Genomic DNA, 16,962 nt, shown 5'->3' on the forward strand with positions numbered 1-16,962 from the left:
CGATCTCGCCATTTGGTAGGGGCCCATGCGGTGAACTCTGTCTAGCTCAATCGAGGCGGAGTCAGTACCAATTAATGATTAAAAGAGTCCCAAAACAAAGCGCTTAAGATCTGAAACCTCCACTCCCTCTATTAGACCCCTGATTCGAATGCTGTCTCTCCAGGATAGATTTTCCAGGGCTTCGACCTTTTTCAGAGGTGCATCATTTATGGCATGCAGAGCTGTGCAAGTGTCCATCAGTGTGTGGCTCTTGCCCTTCTGAGCCTCTAAGTTGCTTTCTGCTTCAACAATCCTGGCTCCCACTGCATCCACGTCTGACCTTAGCGTGGCGATTTTGTCACCGAGATCAGATCTTAGGGCGTTGACATCTCTCTGTTGTAATATATGCCTTGAGCTCCTCCCGCAATTCCACCTTAGAGCTGGCAAGCAGATCTTCCTTTGTCAGGGCCACCTGTCTCCTCCCTGCCAGGCCTTGCCTACCGGGTCCTTCAGCCACATCCCGACTGCATGGAAAGCTCACTCCAAAGAACCCTGTGACTTTCCTCTGTGTGTGTTCTTTTGGGGGAGACATATTTGGAGTTAGGCGGTGGGGAATCTGTGCCCTCTAAAAGTGGGAAAAGCATGCTGCGGCAGCGTCCTTTCTCCTGGACTTAACTCGTTATCCATATCAGGTGTGATGTAGGATCTTCATGGTACGCTGGGAGCAGTTTGGATCATCTCTGGCAGTTTTTTTGTGCGATAATCTGGGAGAAGGACCTCTCCTGACTAGTGGCAATCCATTACACTACCTCTTATCAAGGATTGGAATCTCTGACATAAGTTCAGGAATTTCTGACATAGATTATTTGCATCAAGGTGTATGTTCCATACATAACCTGATGATCAGATAAAGGTAAATGGACGTCAATTCAGACGACACTGTTTTGATATATGTCTGTGTTTGCTCTTATTTGACCTTGCCGCTGTGAAAACTAGACACTGGTCCCAGACTGACGTTGCATCGGGTGACATATCTATTTCACAATTCTTGGAAAGATAAGGGCAGACGACATCTGCATCAATGGCAGACATGACAATGATTCAACATAAATTGGGAAAAAATGACAACTCCCATTACCTAAGATGGAGTTGGGGGCCTACTTAAAACGGAATAGGGTATTAGGAGCTTTACGTCAAGTTGACTAGATTAAAAGCCTTGGCAGGACATGGACATGATTGGTATATTGGAGTGGCAGATATTTAACAGACACGCTTTAATATGGGGGAGAGAGTAAGGGTACTCGATTTGTTATGCTACCAAAGATCGAAACATAGGGAATGTTTTTGAGATTGTGATAGGTGCGACTCGTAGCTGCACACACCACGACTCTCCAGTAAGCATGTCCCTCTCCGGCTGGTACATTAATCACTTTAAGCTGCCGTCTGTTTTATAATTGACCATTTCTATAAGTCTGGATAATTTCAGTAATGCACATTTTGGACAACACTTTTGCTATTTAGGCTTGAAGGGTGGGTTCTTTGCAGTACTCAGACAGAGCATGCCCTGCAATGTCACGGTAGCCTGGAACCTCAGCGATTTGACACCATCAACATAAGTGCTTTCATACAGGCTTGGTGTGCCGCATCCTGCTACAGGGCTGCCTATAGTGCATAACGCTTACTTATTAATACTTATGGTTCTTACTCCAAAACCTGAATCATGGCGTAGCAGACAGGGGTCAGGTACTACTGTCCTCTGTCCTGCCAATGAGGTCAGGATCGTCGCTATCTGAACAGTTACCAGGACAAATGACTTTAAATAGACCATGGCAGAGGCTAAAACTCATCAGTGTAGACCTTTCAGCTTAGCGTTCCAATCACTGCAAGGCACTGTGAGATGGAACACGGTGATATCTGTGTTCCTATTTGGGTCCTTTTGGTGATGTGGGAAAACACACCAAATGTATTAGCCCGACCCTAGATGCGTGGCACTTAGCAGGGCTGCTTAAGGCGTTCCCCTGACGTGGGCCACGTGCCGTCTCTGACAATTGTAGCAAGGGCTAGCGGGGAGGGACAGAGGAGGAATGGAAGTCTAGGAGTGGGAAATTGAAGAAGGTGAAGACGCGTGTTGGTGGAGGGAGAAGAAGAGAGCTATGATAAGGTAGAGAGGGTGGGCGACAGATCCGCGAGAGCCATTGGTTTCATTTTCCTGCCTCAGACACACCATACCTGGTGTTAGACAATGGCTTGGTTTTTACCAGAGGGCAGGTGCAGCCCCCATTGTTCTGGAGGAGAAGTGGGTTTAGCACCACCCTTTCATTCACAGGGGTGTTGTGCGTGTGCGGTAGTAGTGTCCGCGAGCATCTGAGTTTCTGAGGCCTCCTCGGCGCGCGCGCCCTCTGCCCCCACGTGACTCCTAAATATGTTTTTTTTTAATAACAATTTTTTATTAAAGATAAAGCACAGAGTCACCATAACAATTTTACATCGTGGTTTGTGATTCATATGATGCAGTATGTTAATAAGTGAATTGTACAAACATTAAGGAATTAGGGGGTCACCAAGTCCAGTTCTTTTCATCGCCATATCTTCTAATGGAGAGGTGCACATTTCCCCCCTAAAGGCGTTCCAACCTCCCCATTTTTATCCGATTTCCTAGGGCAACCTCTCCGTTTATAAACCTCTTTTCCCGCGATCATGCATCTGTCCATCTCTGCCACCCAACCAATCGTCAGTGGCCGTTCGTTGGATCCCCAAAACATTGCTAAAGCTTGTTTCACCAATAGGTATCTCAGTGCTACCCACTGTTGCTCCACTTCTGTCAGGTTGGTGGCTTCCCATATGTTTAAAATCCCCAATCGCAGTGATAGTTGAATATGTTTTCCTAGTGTATCTTTCATTTTCTCGGTTACCCTTTCCCACAGAGGGCGTATATAGGGGCAGCCCCATAGGATATGATAACCACAGCTACCTATTTTGGCCAGGAGTACTCCTGAAAGGTAGGACCTATGGAGTATTCTCAATTGTATGAGGTGGAAACGATGATTTATAGCCGTTTCTCTGGGGGACATTAACGCCGTTTGCCAATCCTCATTATCCAGTACCCCCAAGTCCGTCTGCCAACGGTCTCAAAGGGTTTGAAATGTATCAGGTATGTTATTGCAGAGTTTGCGGTAAGTGTAGGAGTTAGCTTTAGCCAAGAGTGGTTCAGAGAGCAAGCGGTCCTCTAAGGGGGAAGCGTCTGGTAAGGAAGGGAGGTCAGGAACATTAGTGAGAATAACGTGTCGGATCTGTAAATATCGGAAAACCTCTCCTTGTGCGAGAGCATGTTTGGTTTGTAATTCTTTAAAGGTGAGAAGTTTCCTTTTTTTGACCAAGTCCCCTATGTTAGTGATACCAATAGTGTCCCACCTGTCAAACCCAGCGAGGAAGCAAAGTAGTCCCAGCTTCTGCGATGACCACAACGGTGTGGCTTTTGTGAATGTATCTGCCCAGCCCCGGTGTTTGGTAGCTTTATGCCAAATGGCCACAGTTTGCGACATAGGCCCTAAGTAGCGGTTGTTTCGAGTCTTACTATAAAGAGCTCCTAAATATCCCTCTCGTCCAGTTTGATATTGTTCTAGGTGGAAAGCAGACTCCTTGTAAAGTTGCATTTAAGCATTTGTAGAATGAAAGATAATAATCCAAATAGACAAGAATAAGTAGATCTTGAAGATTTATTTAGGATTCATGAAGACACCACTGGAGTGCGTCCTTCCCTTCTGAAGTATGAACGGCAACTGTTTACTGATACCGTTCATAGCTCAGAAGAAGGTTGAACGCACGGGGATGCATCTTTGAGAAATGCTATTTTCAAATCATATCACACAGCATGCGCGTGTACATAAACCACGCGCATGCAAGCAAACATGAACACGAGCTCACTAACAGAATGTGAGAACGTAGGAAAGCAAATAGGAACATGGATTGTATATATTACATCACCCTTCTCCTTTCACAAAGAAAACAAAAATTGAATTTAATGAAAATAAAAATCCCTGTATCTAGAAGAAAATGTACAGTTGCGAATAGGTCTTGAAGAATTAGACTCAGAAGAATTATTAACAACAACATTTTGAGGGTCAGCATAAAATGATGATCTAGAAACACAATCTCTTGAACACTCATTGCTAACTGACATTGGTACACCTGAAGAAATAGAAGGATCTAGAAAGTGTGAAAAATGTAAATCATCTTGAAGAACATTTTTTTTTTTATCCAAAATTTCTTTTGCTTGATGCGGAGATAATTTAATTAACATTCTCTTGCTCCACCAACCTTTCTGACCAAGAAACACAGAACCTTTAGATAATTTTAAAATTTGTACAGGAAGAGATAGTTTAGAAAGACCCTTCTTGACTTTCTTAGGAGATTTTATCATCACCCAGTCTCCAATTACGAATTCATTAAAATAGCTACAGGCTCTGGTATCGAAACTTTTCTTTTGTATAGCTTGTTGAACTGCAACCTTTTTGAGCATGCTTTGTTTGTCTTTGCAAGCTAGACATGAATTATCATTTTTCTTCAAAATTCTAATCCATGATGGACAAAGAGTTCCATTTGGATCTCTTTTCCTGAGCAATCTAAATGGTGAAACACCAGTTGAAGAGTGGGGAGTTGTAAGATATGACCAAATCTTTTTTTTTAAAAACACGTCCACAGGTACATTAGTAGCTAAGGCTGACTGTATTCCCTCTTTTATAAATCTATTCATTCGTTCCACTAATCCATTGGCTGAAGGGGAATACAACGCTACCTTTAAATGCTTAATAGCATGAGATTCCAAGAAACTCTCCATTGCACTTGAAGTAAAGTGAGAACCATTATCTGTAACTAATTCTCTCGGAAATCCTTCAGAAAGAAAAATTCTAGAAAGAAAATCAATTACAGAGGAGGTGCAGGAGGAAGAACAAAATTCTACCTCCACCCACTTTGAATAATAATCTATTAAGACTAATATGTATTTTTTGTCAGTCGAGAGTACATCAAATGGACCTGCAAAATCCAAAGCTAATTTTGTCCATGCTTCTTCTGGAACTGGAACATTATGCAGAGGTGTTTTTACCGTTTTCCAGTGTTTATCAGATACCAGACAAGTTGCACAAGAATTTATCCACTTGGTAACATCTGAATCTAAACCAGGCCACCAAAAGTTTTCTTTCAACCTCCTTGAGGTGGCACCTATACCCAGATGCCCTTCATGTGCTAATTTAAAAATTTTATTTCGCAAAGAGGTTGGAGGGATTGCGAGATCGCCACGCATAACCAATCCTTCAACTTGTGAAAGTTCTTGACTAATTTGTGCAAAAGACTTTAACGAAGAGGGAAGAGACCGTTCTTTAGGCCAACCTGAAACAATCATGTTTTTTACTGCTAAAAGAATGGAATCTTCCGCAGACGCTTTCAGCCAGTCCTCTCGTGTAATATGAGGTAAGTCAATGACAAAATCATCAATAGACGCTACCACACATTCTACATCATCAAATCTGGAACATGAATAGTTATCTTTTAAAGATAATCTAGAGAGGCAATCCGCTCTTGAATTGCGACCACCAGGTATGTGTTTTATAATAAAGTTGTATTCATGTAAGCGTGACAATAAACGAACAAGTCTGGAAGAAGCCTTTCCTGTACCATTTCCATTTAGTAAATGTATTAGTGGCTTGTGATCAGATAAGATTTCAAATTGTGTACCCCAAATGAAAGTTTTAAACTTCTCAACAGCCCATGTGCAAGCAAGAGCTTCTCTCTCAATTGTGCTGTAATTTGATTCTGCAGTAGAAAGAGATCTGGACGAAAAAGCCACTGTATTTTCCTTGCCGTTGACCCATTGACAGAGAACAGCCCCTAAACCATTTTGGCTAGCATCAACGGACAAGGTGCATTTTTCACCTGGTGAGAATGGAGAGAGAGCAGGAGCTTGAATGATGAGTTTCTTAATTAATTCAAAAGCTTGTTGTGCTTCTATACCCCATGCAAAGCGTGTGTTCTTTTTTAACAAAACACGTAAGGGTTGGACCACCTGAGCATAATTTGATATGAACTTTGAATAGTATTCTGTCATGCCCAGAAATGATCTTAACAGATCTTTGTTTCCAGGTACAACAACCTCATCAATAGCTCGAGTGAGGGAAAACTTAGGCTTGATTCCTGAGGCAGAAATAGTGTGTCCTAAGTATTCAATGGATTCAGCCATAAATTTGCATTTGTCTGTACCTAAAGTAACCCCATATTCCTTGAATTTATTAAGGACTTCTCTGAGAGTAGATAAATGTTCAACTCTATTTTTTGAAAAAATCAAAACATCATCCTGGTAAGCTTGGACAGAGTCAATACCCTTTAAAATGTGATCCATAAACCTTTGAAAAACACTTGCCGCAGATGCTAGACCAAAAGGAAGTCTAAGGTATTTAAATGCACCAAAAGGTGTTACAAACGTGGTCAAGTCAGTGGATGATCTAGATAATGGTATTTGATGATAGGCTGACCTTAAATCCAGAATGGTAAAACAGGTTGCGCCAGCTATATTGGATAGTAAATCCTGGATCTTTGGTAACGGATGACAATCAACTATGATACTCTTGTTAAGTGTGCGTAAGTCAGCACACAGACGAATAGAGTTATCCTTTTTCTTTACTATTACAATTGGACTTACCCATTCTGATGATTCTGTAGCTTGAATAACACCTTCTTTAACCAGCTTATCTAACAGTACTTTAAGATCATTCCTTACACTTAGTGGAACTGGTCTTGCTTTATGACAAATTGGTATAGCATTTTCTTTTAGCTTGATGACATGTTCTACTTTTTTGACCTTACCAATGTTTGTTGAAAAAACTTCAGGAAATTCTGTAAGCATGGTTTCAGCAATATTTGTACAATTAAGCAAGTTATTATGATCATTAATAGAGGAAATTACAAATTCCTCATTAATCTGAATGGGATTATCTGAGCCAGGGACCAGTTTCAGGCCCATTTTGGCTAAATCTTGCCACCCAATTATGTTTTTGCCATTAATGGCCACATATATTTTTGTAAATATTTTTCGTTCTAAGCACGTAACAAATTCCAAGAAATACCCATGCATGTCGATTATGTGACCACCATATGCTTTTGGAATAATGTCCAAGGCTAATAGAGGTTTCTTAGATGACCAACACTCTTCAAACAGAGTGTCAGACACAATGGTGACTGGTGCACCAGAGTCCGCCATCATATCAACCTTAACATTTCCAATGGTGACTTCACACAATGGTTCCTTACATTTCTGAGTTGAAGAGGTTAAATCTACAGAATCAATAGACAACATCAGTCTTTCAAGATTATCATCAAGTGAGTGAATAGCTTCAACATTAATATTTCTAGAAGTTTCATCAGTGTCTAAATTACTAACCCTGACCATTTTCCTAGTTCTACACACTGTATAAAAATGACCCATTTTCCCACATTTGGTACATTTTTTACCTAGTGCCATACAAATAGGACTATCACCTAAATGTGATTTTGAACCACACCTAAAACAAAAAGAGTTAGTTTTGAACTGTTTTTGCGAGAAGTTTTTTGCAAATTTTGGCCTGAAAGAAATATTGTTAATGTGAGGATCATTTTGAATCATGTTAACAGGTGAAACATTGTCATTGCTTAGACATTTTGACGTTATAATAGATCTCTCAATTCCTTTTGCAATGTCAATAACTTCACTTAAGGAAGGATCTCTGCAGCTGAGGAGGCGTTCTTGAATTTTTTTGTGAAAACAGCTGTAAACAAACTGATCCCTTATGTAAGAATCTAGTTCAGCCCCAAAGTTACAATTTGCCGCCAAGTTTCTTAAAACTGATATGTAATCTTCAATGGATTCATCTGAATTCTGTTTTCTTTTCATAAAATTAAATCTCTCGAGCATCACACTTGGTTGCTCTAAATACTTTTTGTTTAATCTGTTGACAGCATCAGTGTAAACGTTCCAACCATCTCCTTCTCCTGGGGGTGGGATGGTGACAGGTAAATTGTCAAAGGTTTCTCGTCCAGCACTACCCAAAAAACTGTAAAGTATTGCAAGTTTGCGTTTGGGTGAATATTGCTCAGCATCTATTGCAACAAGGTAATTCTCAAAAGATTTAAACCAAAGTCTCCAAAGCTCTTTTGGCTTTCCTGCTTTAGGAAGAAACTGATCCAGTTGACATATTTGCTGAGAAGCCATTTTAAATTTGTATAAACTGTGCTTAAGACACTGCTCATTCAGTCAGAGATGTAATAAATCCCAGATTTAGCTTCTGCCTTTGTTTAATTAAATAATTAAAGTTATTGGCAAGTTGAGCGTATGAAAGAAAAGCACTTACTTTATCATTAGAGTGCTTCCCTGATGAGATCTGTTTACTTTTCTCCGTTATCCGATGATTTTAAACACATGCGCGTGAAAACAAAAGCGCTGCAGGTCTACGAGGTGTGAAAAATCAATTACACAGTTATATCCAATGGCCGTGCACGTTTTGATGACGAAGGGAGATTGCTGCGTGAACCAATCAAGCGGTTACTTAGAACTCGACAAAACATGAAGAGCTTAGGATGAAAGAGACGCGTTAACTCTTTGGTGCGTCTTACGCTAATCCGGAAACTCCTCCAGTCTTGATCCAGCAAAGAAGATTCCTTAGCGAGACGGACGTACTTGAAGAAACGAGATTTTTTTTCTTTGTTGACTGTGAGTAGGAAGCACAAATCTTTGTGATGTTGGGTTTTAAATTAAAATAAATCGTCGCCAAATGTAAAGTTGCATTTAAGCATTTGTAGAATGAAAGATAATAATCCAAATAGACAAGAATAAGTAGATCTTGAAGATTTATTTAGGATTCATGAAGACACCACTGGAGTGCGTCCTTCCCTTCTGAAGTATGAACGGCAACTGTTTACTGATACCGTTCATAGCTCAGAAGAAGGTTGAACGCACGGGGATGCATCTTTGAGAAATGCTATTTTCAAATCATATCACACAGCATGCGCGTGTACATAAACCACGCGCATGCAAGCAAACATGAACACGAGCTCACTAACAGAATGTGAGAACGTAGGAAAGCAAATAGGAACATGGATTGTATATATTACACTCCTAAACATTTGACGCCTTCCTGTTGAGGACTAGTACGGTTAGTGCCTAGATGCATGTCTAGTGCACCAGGTATGCTGAGGGGCAGGACCAGATGTAAACAAGGGCCTAAATCATGAACAATGCTAGTTTTTCGTTACAGAATGCAATAAAGGAAAGTGAGTACATTTCGTCTTGTTATTGATTCCACTGCCAAGTGGTTCCATGTCATGTGTGATAGCATGATATAGACCGGGCTTTTCAACAAACAGCATGTAATTATGGTCTAATAAATCCTAGCATGCAAAGTGATGTAATTGTAAAAGTTAGGACTGGATGAAGATGTCACACAGGACGTGGACAGCTTTTTTTTAGCTTTCACATAATGTATTGGTCCATTTCTAAAAATGTGGCAGTACTTGTTACCATCATTTGTAATTTTGTGTAATGATAAGGTTTATACCGAGTTTCTCTAAAACACAATTGCTTTATAGCAATAGAGGCAGATGTGCAAGCTTCCCACACACAATTAATAGGTATGAAAAGCATACGGTTCAGTCACTCACAAAAAATTGAAACAACACAAGTGAAAATACCGTATGTTTCCCAATTTCACAGCAGGTAAAACTCAAGTATCGACTCTCACAATGGTGGCGCTGGACATAAAATACCCACACACTCAGCAAATGAATTTGGCCAGTCTTGAAATATGGTCCGGTTTGGACTGGGGATACAAAGACAACACTCCTGCTACCACAAAGTGTTTATAGGGAAATTGCTAAATCATTCACAAATATGAAAACTCAAACTTGCCCGGAGAACACAGCAATGTTATACAGGCACACCATCACGTTGTTCAAAAGTTACAGAACTTATTCACAAAAGTTTAAAATATACAATAGACAACGGGAATATGTGTACAAAGCCTATATATTAAGATACAGGCGAATGTGTACTGACAGAGCTCAGTCTGGAGTCAGTGAATGTGGGGACCGTGAGTCTGTAGTGAGTGTCGGGCCCATCAGGCTTCAGTCCCGAGTGCTCAGTGTGGTGTTGGTGGGAGTGGTTTAGGTGAGATTTACTGATCTCAGTATTTTTCTTTCTCCTTACAGGAATGCATCACTCGAGAAGCACCTCTTGGAAACTGGGGCGAAGGCCCCCAAACCACGGAAGACGGGAACCACCATAGCGGGTCTCATCTTCAAGGTAGGAGTGAATTCCACCTGTGTGCAACCAACACTGACCAGCCAGTCTCGCGTGCTGGCTTCTATCCTGTGTGACATCACCAACAGCTGCCAGCCAATCACAGGCACCCTCTGCTGTCATTGGTGGTTTGTTACTCCAAACTGTGTGCTCCCCTCTTCCTCCTGGTAGCTGTGTGTTAAAATGTGTATATAGAGGTGGGCAGGGCGGAACGCTATTGGGCAAAGCCGGCGCAGTGTTCTAGCTTGGCTGTACGAGCCATGTCATCACCATAGTCGGCTTCTAACTCGTGCAACAAACATCATGTAAACATATGATACAGACTCTTAGAAATTCAAAAACGTGTATTTCTGTAGCCTGTGCACGTGTTTCCTGTTAGTACATTAGGTTGTGTTGTAGCATTCAGTGACATGTATTTGAGGTGACACATCGGGAAATTAATTTGAAAAGATTCCTGCTCCCCTGCCCCCCACCATGAAACTCATGCAATTAGTGAACGAGAGGCAAATCAGCTGTCATGGATACCCAATGTGTGGCCTAAGATGCAATTACAGATGGAACAACACTGTAATCTGATAAACCATGTACATGGTAGGTTATTGTACTGATGTATTTCAAGGTGCTCTTATATGTGAAAATGAAGGAAAACGAGTCACAGTGAAATGCACTATTTCCCTAGGATCACACGGTTTGACAAGCAGGGCAGTCGGGATTAATCCCAGGCCTCCTGGTTTCACAATGTTCAATTCAGCAACTACATGGGTATCTCTTTCTCTCTCCCATTTTACATCAAAGGTTGATGGTTTATGATGAATTCTTTCAGACGCAACATCATTACACTGTATTAAATACATTAATGTTGTTGCATGTTAAATCAAGTAAAAACCTAATTCACTCTAGAAATAAATTACAAAGTTAAGGGAAGGTAGACTACTCTACTTTCATCTTCATATCACCTGCTTCACCTCACTTGGTAAGGACATCAATTTAAGTCTCAGCACAGTCAGTGGAGCAAATTATGCACATTAACTGAACAAAGGTCTGGGAAGAGGCTACAGAGTTCACATGGCACAAGTGGAGAAGAGCACAGCTGCCAGCAGATGTTCACCCAGCAACCACACCGTTTTGTTTGCATTTTTAATTACCCCGTGGTGGCGAGGGGTGCAGATCCTGAATATCAACTCTAGAATTTTGATGGACCTTAATATAAAGTTGGAAATATCATGAGCGTCAGAATATCAAAGATAGGTATATTGACGGTAAGTACATCAATTGTTGTGGAATAATATTGCCATTTTAAATATTGTTTGCTTAAATATCATTAAGTATAATATCATTTTGTAATTGTTTTTCAATTTTTAGAGTAATTTAATTTTACGGATTCCATTTTATAGTTTAGGAATAGTTAAAACAATTCTGGTTTTGGAGAATTATTGGGGTTTTGGATAGGTAGTTTAAAAAAAAGTGTTTTAATTATATTGATATTGTATGTGATATTGATAAGTTCTTAGTTTAAAAAAAGGTGTTTTAATTATATTGATATTGAATGTGATATTGATAAGTTCTTCTAATTTGCTTTAAATGCAAATGTTTAAAAATGCAGTGATAGTTCAAATATTTTTTATCTGGATTGTGGGTTTTATGGCCTGTTAGGCTGGGTAGTGTTTTAAAAAATAAAGACTTATAATAGGTAATCTAAATTCCACCAAAATTGATTTACCTCGTTGTTTGCAGCTTTGCAGTGTTACCCCAATGTTTGTATGACTTGGAGTTGGATTAGTAATTCTGTTCTTCCCCAAATTTGTGCTGCCCATTATTGGTAGGTCTTGGAGTTAGAATAGTAAATATCCTATCACCCAATTAGCCCATGTTATTTTAGAGTTTGTACACATTAGTGTTAGAATAGTAAATTTGCCTTCCCAAACATATATTGTGTTACACCATTGCGTGTAGGTCTTGGACTTAGAATAGTAAATCTGGTCTCCTCCACTTATGCTGTGTTACTCCAATATTTCTATGCTTTGGTATTAAGGTAGTGAATCTGCCCTCCACCAATTATGCTGTGTTATTCCAGTGTTTGTATGCCTTGAATTTAGGATAGCAGGTATGCACTCCCCAAAAAGTATCTCTTACCTCACAGTTTAGCTTTTGGAATTAGCACAGTAAAGCTGCCCCCTCTCCCACCGGTCAGGCTGTGCACCCCAGGGTTTGTAGGCCTTGGAGTTAGAATAATAAATCTGCTGTCACCCAGTTAATGCTGTATCACCCCAATGATTGTATGTTTTGGAGTTGGAATAGTAATTATGCTGGGATAACCCAAAGATTGTGTGTTTTGCAGTTGGGATAGTAATTATGCTGGGATACCCCCTTGATTGTGTATTTTGGAGTTGGGTTAGTAGTTATGCTGGGACACCCCTGTAATTGTGTGTTTTGGAGTTACAATAGTAATTATGCTGGGATACCCCCATGATTGTGTTTTAGAGTTGAAATAGCAATTATGCTGGGATACCCCCATGATTGTTGCTTTGGAGTTGGAATAGTAATTATGCTGGGATACCCCCATGATTGTTGCTTTGGAGTTGGAATAGTAATTATGCTGGGATACCCACATGCCTGTGTGTTTTGGAGTTGGAATAGTAATTATGCTGGGATACCCCCGTGATTGTGTGCTTTGGAGTACAATAGTAATTATGCTTTGGAGTTAGAATAGTAATTATGCTGGGATACCCCCATGATTGTTGCTTTGGAGTTGGAATAGTAATTATGCTGGGATACCCACATGCCTGTGTGTTTTGGAGTTGGAATAGTAATTATGCTGGGATACCCCCGTGATTGTGTGCTTTGGAGTACAATAGTAATTATGCTTTGGAGTTAGAATAGTAATTATGCTGGGATACCCCCGCGATTTTGTGCTTTGGAGTTGGAATAGTAATTATGCTTTGGAGTTAGAATAGTAATTATGCTGGGATACCACCATGATCGTGTGCTTTGGAGTTGGAATAGTAATTATGCTGGGATACCACCATGATTGTGTGCTTTGGAGTTGGAATAGTAATTATGCTGGGATACCACCGTGATTGTGTGCTTTGGAGTAAAATAGTAATTATGCTTTGGAGTTAGAATAGTAATTATGCTGGGATACCACCATGATTGTGTGCTTTGGAGCTGGAATAGTAATTATGCTTTGGAGTTAGAATAGTAATTATGCTGGGATACCACCACGATTGTGTGCTTTGGAGCTGGAATAGTAATTATGCTTTGGAGTTAGAAATGCTTTCCTGTATATCTGCAAATCAATATCGGTGTCCAAATGCCAATCTGTACATGTGTGTGTCTATGCAAGCTACATTAAAGGCTCCCTTGCTACACCTTCACCCTTTACTGCCCTCCCTCCCTGCAGGACGGCGTGGTTCTGGGAGCAGATACAAGGGCCACAGATGACATGGTTGTGGCTGACAAGAACTGTGACAAGATACACTTCATCACCCCCAACATCTAGTGAGTATCCATGCCTCACTTCCCTTACTGCTCAAAACAAAACCACCAACATTGAGTGAGTATCCAAGCCTCACTTTCATTACAACTTAAAACATAACCCTGACATCTAGTAAGCATCCAAGCCTTACTTCTATCACTAGTCTAAACATAACCCCGCCATCTAGTGACTGTCAAAGCCTCCCGTCCGTTTCTACTCAAAACATAACCCTGACATCTAGTAAGCATGGAAGCCTCAATTCAGTTACTACTTGAACCATAAGCCTAACATCTAGTGACTGTTCAAGCCTCACTTCCATTACTAGTCAAAACATATCCCCAACGTTTAGAGAGTATCCAAGCCTCACTACCATTACCAATCAAAACATAACCCCAATATGTAGTGAGCATTTGAGTCTCACTTCTTTTACTACTCAAAACATAAACCCAACATCTTATGACTATCACATCCTCACTTCTGTTACAACTCAAATCACAACACTGACATCTATTGAGTATCCAAGCTTCACTTCCATTATGATTCAAAACTTAACCCTGACATCTAGGGAGTATCCGAAGCCTCACTTCAGTTACTCCTCAAAACATAACCCTGACATCTAGTGAGCATCACCGGCCACACTTCTGTTACTACACAAATCATTAGCCTAACATCTACCTATTGCTGACTCTCACCGTTTGGCCTCCTGTTACCTGTGGTGTCGTTCCTCTGCTGGTGTGTGGCGTGGTCCCTGGCAGCCTGCTTCATTTCACCGCTGTAGCCTTGACAAGCCCGCCGAGCGGAGCGGCAACGGACTACATTTCCCTACAGCCTTAGCGGCAGACCCGGAAGCCGCCGGACGTTCTCTCGCGCCTGGAGGCGCTTAAATTCGATCAGTTCCGCTGACTGAGCGGGTGACCTATTGCTGACTCTCACCGTTTGGCCTCCTGTTACCTGTGGTGTCGTTCCTCTGCTGGTGTGTGGCGTGGTCCCTGGCAGCCTACTTAATTTCACCGCTGTAGCCTTGACAAGCCCGCTGAGCGGAGCGGCAACGGACTACATTTCCCTACAGCCTTAGCGGCAGACCCGGAAGCCTCCGGACGTTCTCTCGCGCCTGGAGGCGCTTAAATTCGATCAGTGCCGCTGACTGAGCGGGTGACCTATTGCTGACTCTCATCGTTTGGCCTCCTGTTACCTGTGGTGTCGTTCCTCTGCTGGTGTGTGGCGTGGTCCCTGGCAGCCTGCTTCATTTCACCGCTGTAGCCTTGACAAGCCCGCCGAGCGGAGCGGCAATGGACTACATTTCCCTACAGCCTTAGCGGCAGACCCGGAAGCCGCCGGACGTTCTCTCGCACCTGGAGGCGCTTAAATTCGATCAGTGCCGCTGACTGAGCGGGTGACCTATTGCTGACTCTCACCGTTTGGCCTCCTGTTACCTGTGGTGTCGTTCCTCTGCTGGTGTGTGGCGTGGTCCCTGGCAGCCTGCTTCATTTCACCGCTGTAGCCTTGACAAGCCCGCCGAGCGGAGCGGCAACGGACTACATTTCCCTACAGCCTTAGCGGCAGACCCGGAAGCCGCCGGACGTTCTCTCGCGCCTGGAGGCGCTTAAATTCGATCAGTGCCACCGCATCGCGGGTCTGCGCGTGGGTCGGCGCCGGGCGAAGCCCGGGCAAAGGGCGCGCCGTCTGATGCCGTCCGAGGTCGAGCGAGGACGGGACGGGCGACATTGTTTTCAACTGTGGTATTGTGTGACCTCCACCAAGAGTAAGACCGCACAGATACTGTTGTTGTCCAAGAGGAACTACGGCTTCCGCCATCATTAATTGACTTACTATTAGGTATTATTATAGCACTGTGGTAGTATGTCCAGACAAAAAAACTCTTCTATTTCGAACACTATGGACAATTATCTAGTGCAGATTGTCAGCAAAATCAATAATGACAGGAGGGCGTCATTGGGGTTAAATTGTTCTTCCAACCTCCCATTGTCGATTCCCCTGTCTGATTCATTGTTGGATTCTCCTTCACAGGGTAATAGTAGTACTCCAACTGACATTGAGGTCTTAGACAGTGACATCCTTGAACTAAGTATGCCCTCAATCACTAACCCGCTACCTAATCCTGATTTAGATCTAGCTACGGGTATTGAGGCAGCAGATCCCCAGTCCCCTGCCCCTCCCTCCAGAATCAGGGCAGTTAGAGCATGTAGGAAATCCCAGATTAAAAACATTGGGACTCGTTTAGGAAGGAAAAAGGCAACCACCGTAATCAAAAGCTCGAATAAGGAAGAGGCTTACACGTTAATAAAGATCCTGAGTACGAGCTACCTGCAAAAATTGTGAGCGTGATTGATACTAAAATAGAGAGTATTATTACACCCTTGGTAGCTAAAATCGATCAGCTCATGGCAGAGGTAGTTAGATTGAGTGCTCTAATAAATAAGCCAGTGGAAGAAGTGACTAGAGTAAAGTCCCCGGCCCCAAGTAGATCTACCCTAAATGTGGTGCCCTCCAGGGGTGGAGAAAGGGCTACAGAAAAAGAGATAGTGAATCCCCCACCTTTGCAACCTATAATTGAAAAGAACCTTCAGAAGGTACCTAAAGTCGGTCCCCCACCTAGCCATACTACCTCACATCCGGAGAGTGACCAATTTCAATGTATCGTTGAGGCCCACCCTCTCACATTGGTTCTTGCTAATGTACCTACCTTGTCGTCTGACAAAGTAGAATCTACATCTTCTCTGATTAGCAAATCTTTGCACTGGATGACAAGCAACATGAGGATGTCCCCTTGGGGTGAGCAACAACTAGCAGGGGAAATCATTATGGCAAGAAGAGTTTCTTGGCTAGGGCATAACCCTAAAAAATTTGAGGGAGACTGTGTGGTTCTTAACTTTTCAAACCCAGAAGTCCTCCCCAATGTCCTGAGTAATATATTTCCCCCTCAACGAAGGCACGGTGCCATCATCCCACTAACTTTAAAATATTTTTATTGCAAGAGAAGCTGGGAAGCTAATCAAGCGACCCTGAGGCCAGGGTGGACTCCGGCCCCTAGTGTAGGGGGTAGGAGGGACTCTATCAGCAAGTGGAACATTGGCTTAGAAAATAGGTTTGGGGCCTTGTCAGATCTAAATGACTGTGATTGACTCGATGGGGAAGTTAGACCAGTGAATAAGAATATAGTACTGCC

At 42.1% G+C, this 16,962-nt stretch overlaps 1 protein-coding gene across 1 annotated transcript in view; it reads left to right on the top strand.

Annotated features, from left to right (window-relative positions):
* The window catches only part of LOC146869603 (proteasome subunit beta type-7-like), a 76,222-nt gene that overhangs the window by 35,635 nt on the left and 23,625 nt on the right, over nt 1-16,962 (top strand). Inside the window, exons 2-3 of the mRNA XM_085608430.1 lie at nt 10,210-10,303; nt 13,701-13,798. Coding sequence (XP_085464556.1) covers nt 13,743-13,798 — 56 coding nt within the window. The 5' untranslated portion in view covers nt 10,210-10,303; nt 13,701-13,742. The remainder of the gene's footprint in view (nt 1-10,209; nt 10,304-13,700; nt 13,799-16,962) is intronic.

This window comes from Triturus cristatus, chromosome 1_1 (genome assembly GCF_964204655.1).
Source record: "Triturus cristatus chromosome 1_1, aTriCri1.1, whole genome shotgun sequence".
Taxonomy (NCBI): domain Eukaryota; kingdom Metazoa; phylum Chordata; class Amphibia; order Caudata; family Salamandridae; genus Triturus; species Triturus cristatus.